We start from the raw sequence: 6,167 nt of genomic DNA, 5'->3' as shown, positions 1-6,167 counted from the left end.
TGAAGGCTTATTAAGAATGGGATATTGAGTGCAGCTTTGGGGAAACTATCTCTTCAATTTGTAGTTACAATTAACTAACTGATTTATTCAGGATAAATAAGAAATCTATAGTTTAAAAAAGAATGAACAGTATGAGAAGATACATTAATTAATAATAATAAAAAAAACATATTGAAACAATGGAAATATATCCTTATCCAGATCTGCCTAAATGGTGAAATAGTTTGACAAGCATTGGAAAATAGATGCAAAAACACAGCAACAATTAATGCATAATTAAATAGTCATCTTACATGCTAATATTGTATCTGAAAAATAAAAAACAAGTCTTGATATAGTTCAGCTTATGTTTAAATGTATTAGATAGTGTTTATTTACATTGGTAATTTTAATATTTCATATTCAGTAATATAGTTCAATAAATAAGGAATGAGGATACGTTTAATAGATATCTTTAAATACAGGCCCTTGTTCAGTCTAGTTATATTACTCTAACATCAGATGTTCATCTTTATTTAGAAAATACATAATACATTATGGAATATTTAATTTGTGCTTAAACTATAACACATTGTGTATACACATATACAGACTTGGTATTTTAATTAAAAGCAAACTACTGTGACTGGAGCATTAGAGGGAAGCCAAAGAGCCCGGTTAGGAGCTGATCAGATCACACAGAGCAGTGACAGCGAGAAGACATTTAGGGAAGCCCCATTTATAGCGCAGCACTGCCACCGTGTGGTGCTCTGGGAACTGCAGGCATTAAGGAAACGAGCCGCGCGGTTCCGCTTCTTTGTGTCTCTGTGTTCGGGTTTATAATAATAACACAATGTGAACATTAGAAGAAGATGAACCAAGAAAGTCCCATTGAAGCAATGATCTGGGAAAGAAAACCCCTCATATTACATTTCACCGATTAAAGAGCATTTGAATACTTGGTATAAGTACATGTTCCATGTCAGAGAGCTCTGTGCTGTATCTGTGCAAACACTAATGTTATCACATTAAATCTTTTTAATTGTCCCACTTACAAGCACTAAATATATAATAACTTTATTAGGACGATATCGGTCTGAGGCGGGATTTTTGAACATCGCAACGGCTTTCACAGAACCAATCAGAGCGAAGGGCAGGACCAAAGCAGCCAATCACAGCGATCTGCAGTCCATAACTACAAGCGCTTCAGCTTATTTTTCTTTATTAGTTCCTGACCGGAGACGCGCACTGACACAGCAGCACAGGATGGCCCGGACCAAGCAGACCGCCCGGAAATCCACCGGAGGGAAGGCTCCCCGTAAGCAGCTAGCGACCAAGGCTGCCAGAAAGAGCGCTCCGGCCACCGGCGGAGTGAAGAAGCCTCACCGCTACCGGCCCGGTACTGTGGCTCTCAGGGAGATCCGCCGCTACCAGAAGTCCACCGAGCTGCTCATCCGCAAGCTGCCCTTCCAGCGCCTGGTCCGGGAGATCGCCCAGGACTTCAAGACTGACCTGCGCTTCCAGAGCTCGGCTGTCATGGCTCTGCAGGAGGCCAGCGAGGCTTATCTGGTGGGGCTCTTCGAGGACACCAACCTGTGCGCTATCCACGCCAAGAGGGTCACCATCATGCCCAAGGACATCCAGCTGGCCCGCAGGATCAGAGGGGAGAGAGCTTAGGCCGGCTGCACCCTGACTTCGTTTACACCCCAAAAACAAAGGCTCTTTTAAGAGCCACCACATTTTCAATGAAATTGCCTGATCAATATTAACACACGGATACTGATCTCAATATAGAGAATTAAAGAAGTGTGTTATCCTTGTACCAACATATGTACTTGATGTGTGATATTATAGATACACGCAAATTCAATATTTGTATTCATTGTCATGTGATATATTGACTTGCATGCATAGTCACCATTTCATGCTGTATATGGGTGCATGTAAAGACAAACCTGTAAATGTCCCCCCTCCCATGTGCCACTGATGATCAAACTGAAGTGTTATGGAATAGCGTGTGCTTGATGCTTTCAATGTGATGTAAACACTTTTTTTAATAACATGGTGATAAATACGTTTTTCTGATGTAAACTACACTTTTTTAATTTTATATAAACCGTGTATGTGAATATTATGTAGACACAAACAAAACCATAATGTCACCTAATATGTCAGTTTGTCTGAGAAAAAAATCATTCGTGAAATAGGTTAGGGACTACAAACTTACACATGCACCTTAGTGCTTGCAGTATCAATTCATATACACTTATGCTCTGGCAGTGTAACACAAACCCCTGCATGGGATAAGTTGGAGAAACATTCCCAGTTACACATTATGTGCACAGCTCTCTATGTGGGGTTGTGGTGGCTCTTAAAAGAGCCTTTGTGTTTGTAAGAGGCTGAAGTTGTCGGTCTCACTTCTTAGGAGCTGCCGCCCTCTTGGGCTTTGCTGCTTTGGGTTTGGCTGCCTTGGCCTTCGCTGGACTCTTAGCAGCTTTTGGCTTCGCAGCCTTTTTAGCCGCCGGGCTCTTCACAGCCTTCCTGGGCTTGGCAGCTTTAGACTTCTTCGGGCTTTTTGCTGGCTTCTTGGCGGCCGCCGGTTTCTTGACCTTTTTGGGGCTTTTCTTCACTCCCGCCGGAGCCTTTTTGGGTTTCTTGGGGGACTTGGCGGGTTTCTTTGCCACTGGCTTCTTGGGTTTCCCCGCTTCCTTTTTCTTGGCCGCCTTCTCCTTGCTCTCCAGCTGCTTCTTATTCAGCTTGAACGATCCGGAGGCTCCGCTCCCTTTCAGCTGGATCAGGGTTTCCTTGCTCACCAAGCCCTTGAGAGCCAGCTTCAGGCGGCTGTTATTCTTCTCCACATCGTAGCCTCCTGCAGCCAGAGCCTTCTTCAGAGCGGACAGGGAGACCCCGCTGCGCTCCTTAGAGGCGGACACAGCTCTCACTATCAGATCGGACACGCTGGGACCGGACTTTGCTGGGCGGCTTTTCGAGGCTCCGGCCGCTTTCTTCGGCTGCTTCTTCTTGGCGGCGCTTTCAGCTGGAGGAGGAGGAGCAGGAGCGGTCTCGGCCATTGCAGCTGCAGGTAAAATCCCCCAACACACTGATAGAAAGTTATACTGGGGGCGGGGACCTGCCGGGAGTTATATAGAGAGCCTGCTGCTCTGTGATTGGTTAGTTATCGGAGTGAGCTTCTCTTTCATTGGGTATAATCACTAAGCCCCGCCCCTGACTCTCATCCTCCCGGATCACAAACACTGCTCTGACTTTGTGTTTCTGAGGCTGCAAGAAAAGGGCATTTTATCCCCTAATTATTACTAACATCCCCCCTTCTTGCATGCAATTTGTAAGGAATTATATTCTCTTCACTGCAGTATCATTTTTCTGCTGGGAAAGTACAAACACAATTAGGAATAATGGGTGAAAGTTCGGCTCTGTAGCCTGGGATTTGACAGATTTCATTCATATCTGTCTATTTCTGTCACTTTTACTTTGCTCAGACTAAATGTGCAACCTCCATCCTCATACAGTGACACTAAGGACATATTATTCTACAGTATCAGTTTAAAATAATGTGCATATAAAAATATAAACATGGTCTGGGGATTCACTATATATGTACAAGTAGCACAATAATTCCTGTGCAGTGTACATTGCTATTTCATGTTCCATTTCCCTGGTACTAAGCTTTGTATTATTCCAATGTCAGTTATGAATATTGGTTATTAAATGGGAGATTCGAAAAGTTTTGTATTCCATCTGTTCTGCAAATGAATAGTTTATAATGATATGTATGTAACATTATGTTTTCTAAAAACAAAATCATAGTAACATACACATCATGTGAATGACAGTAAATATATTTTAATAATGTAATAATCAAACATCTATTTTGTTTAAGCTTTATAATACAATTGGGAAGTGTTAAAAATATGTTTATTTGTCGGTTACAAAAAAAATATATATATATATATATATATATATATATATATAATGTGATATTAATGGGAGATTAGGTTATTAGTCACCCTGTGTGTTACATAGCTATGTAATGTCACTATTAGCACTATGTATAGTAACTGACATGTTTTGTGACCATTGTCACCAGAGACCAGAACTTTTAACATCTTTACATCAGGATCACTATCACCAGAAAATAATAATAATAATAATAATAATAAAAATAAAAATAATAGTACGTTCTTGTATAGCGCAGCTAGTTTTATGTAGCACTTTACAGGGACATTTTGCAGACACAGTCCCTGCCCCGTGGAGCTTACAATCTATTTTGTTGGAGCCAGAGACACAGGGAGATAAAATGACTTGCCCAAGGTCACAAGTAGTTGACACTAGGAGTTGAACCAGGCTTCAAACTCACTCTCAATGCCAGTGTGTTTTACTCAGTGTTTACTCACTGAGCCACTCCTTCTCCCGAATGACACACTAGTTGAATAAACAAAAGTTTATTCTGGCAAGCCAGAAAACACACAACATACACGTGACGGTTGGGGTAGCCAGCCTCACATAATAAGGTAAAGCCTGGCTTCTCTCAGCTGTGTCTCCGTTAAACTCCCACTTGCTCCGCTGACCGGGCTTCTCTGGCGCTTCTCAGCTGAGAGCAGTGCTTGTGTATGCTCTTTAACACAAAGCACTTTTTAAAAGCCTGCCAGCGCATCTCCGATCGCCTCCATAGGTTGTCTGGTTCCCTACACCGGCCTCACTCCTTACATAGCCCCTGCTGGATATCCTTAACATGGAGCAGGGGCCCTTGACCAATCACAACATGTATTGTGACGTTGCCGCCAAACACAGGATGAGCGCTCGCCCTGCTGCACAAATGGGGGAAGGGGATCAGCTTAAGGGCTCAAGACCAACCCTGCAATAGGTCCCCCCGGTCAGCCCCAAATATCCCGCTGGGAAGGCGCCACCAGGTCTGCGGGAAACAATTGGCTCTAGCCCAGTGACCTTATTTCTAGCCCTTTCCTGCTCACCATTTTTTTTCACCATGAGCCTTAATGGTCCCCAGGCCTGAGCCTGGGGTGGGCATGCTTTCCCCCGATGGGGAACAATGACAGCCCTTGTGCTTTCTTCTCCTCCCAGCACAAGACTGACTAAATGTGATACTGTGAGGATTCACTGTTCTGCTGCTCCTGCCCCTTTAACCCTCACTTGCCCATTGGACTACCATAACACTCAAGAGTGGCAAACTGGGGTGGAACTTACGCACGGTGCGCGGGTTCTGTGCAGTCCCCTTCGGTCTCTGGGCATGGAGCGCGTTCTTGCTCCTCCTGTCTTGATGCGCAGCACGCATGCATGGTACACGGTCTTCCCTGTGGTCTGCGGTCTCCGCCCCTCTGACCCGCCCCCGTCCTGGCATCACCCCTATGCAGCGCGGTTACGCCCCTCACTCCGCCTCTACCTCAGCGGGTCCTGCCTCTGGTACCCGGCCCTGTCCTGATATCACTGTTATGCGGCGCAGTCGCGCCCCTCCTCTATCTCCATGGGTCTCGCCTCTGGTTTCCGCCCTCATGGCGGTGCGGGTGTCGTGGCGCACGATGACAGCTGAGTGACCAGGTCACCTACGGGTTTTGCGGGGGGCATGCACAAATTCTGATGCGGTAGCGATTGGCTGTGTAATAGGACTGAAGGAAAATCCGTTATTTCCTCCCCGGGCTTCAGAACCGAGAGGAACCTTTCCTCTGCCAGGTACACTGAAGCCTTGTGACTGGATACACTATCTGCACCTGTTTGCAGCAGACTTCCCCGTAGAAGTTTTTCACGCCCTGCCACTGTTATCTCCGATTTTTGATGAACTTTTCAGGCCTGGGTAACGAACGAAATGAAACGTAACGCACGCCAGGTTTCAAATCCTTATTACTCATAGGGTAATGATTTTTATACAGAAAGAAAAAAAGATATTGGTTAGAGGCGTAACATAGGCGTGTCTTGGGCGTATACTAGGTGTGTCTTGGGCGTAGCTTTGATTAGAGGCGTGATTTAGGGGCAGGACATATTAGTGGCGTGACTTTTGAGACGTGTTTATTTTCAATACAAGCAATTGTCTAAATACATAGCTTATTCATTGTCTGTTATCAAAAGAGACCTTGAGTCTTAGCAACTTTATTTCACTACCTTGCTTCTTGCAGAGAACCATTCTATTATATTCTACTAAAACACCAGGAAATTGACAT

The 6,167-nt window shown here is 44.5% G+C and overlaps 2 protein-coding genes across 2 annotated transcripts; one reads left to right on the top strand and one right to left on the bottom strand.

The window, feature by feature from the left end:
• Positions 1-1,221: 1,221 nt before the first annotated feature.
• Positions 1,222-1,991, top strand: LOC142485997 (histone H3). Its single transcript, XM_075584658.1, has one exon. The coding sequence runs from the start codon at positions 1,246-1,248 to the stop codon at positions 1,654-1,656; it is 411 nt and encodes a 136-aa protein (XP_075440773.1). The 5' UTR covers positions 1,222-1,245; the 3' UTR covers positions 1,657-1,991.
• A 187-nt stretch (positions 1,992-2,178) lies between these two features.
• LOC142485998 (histone H1-like) lies at positions 2,179-3,076 on the bottom strand. The gene has a single exon (XM_075584659.1). The coding sequence runs from the start codon at positions 3,048-3,050 to the stop codon at positions 2,394-2,396; it is 657 nt and encodes a 218-aa protein (XP_075440774.1). The 5' UTR covers positions 3,051-3,076; the 3' UTR covers positions 2,179-2,393.
• Positions 3,077-6,167: the final 3,091 nt, after the last annotated feature.

This window comes from Ascaphus truei, unplaced genomic scaffold, assembly GCF_040206685.1.
Source record: "Ascaphus truei isolate aAscTru1 unplaced genomic scaffold, aAscTru1.hap1 HAP1_SCAFFOLD_702, whole genome shotgun sequence".
Taxonomy (NCBI): domain Eukaryota; kingdom Metazoa; phylum Chordata; class Amphibia; order Anura; family Ascaphidae; genus Ascaphus; species Ascaphus truei.
This window is presented reverse-complemented; position numbering and strand designations above follow the sequence as displayed.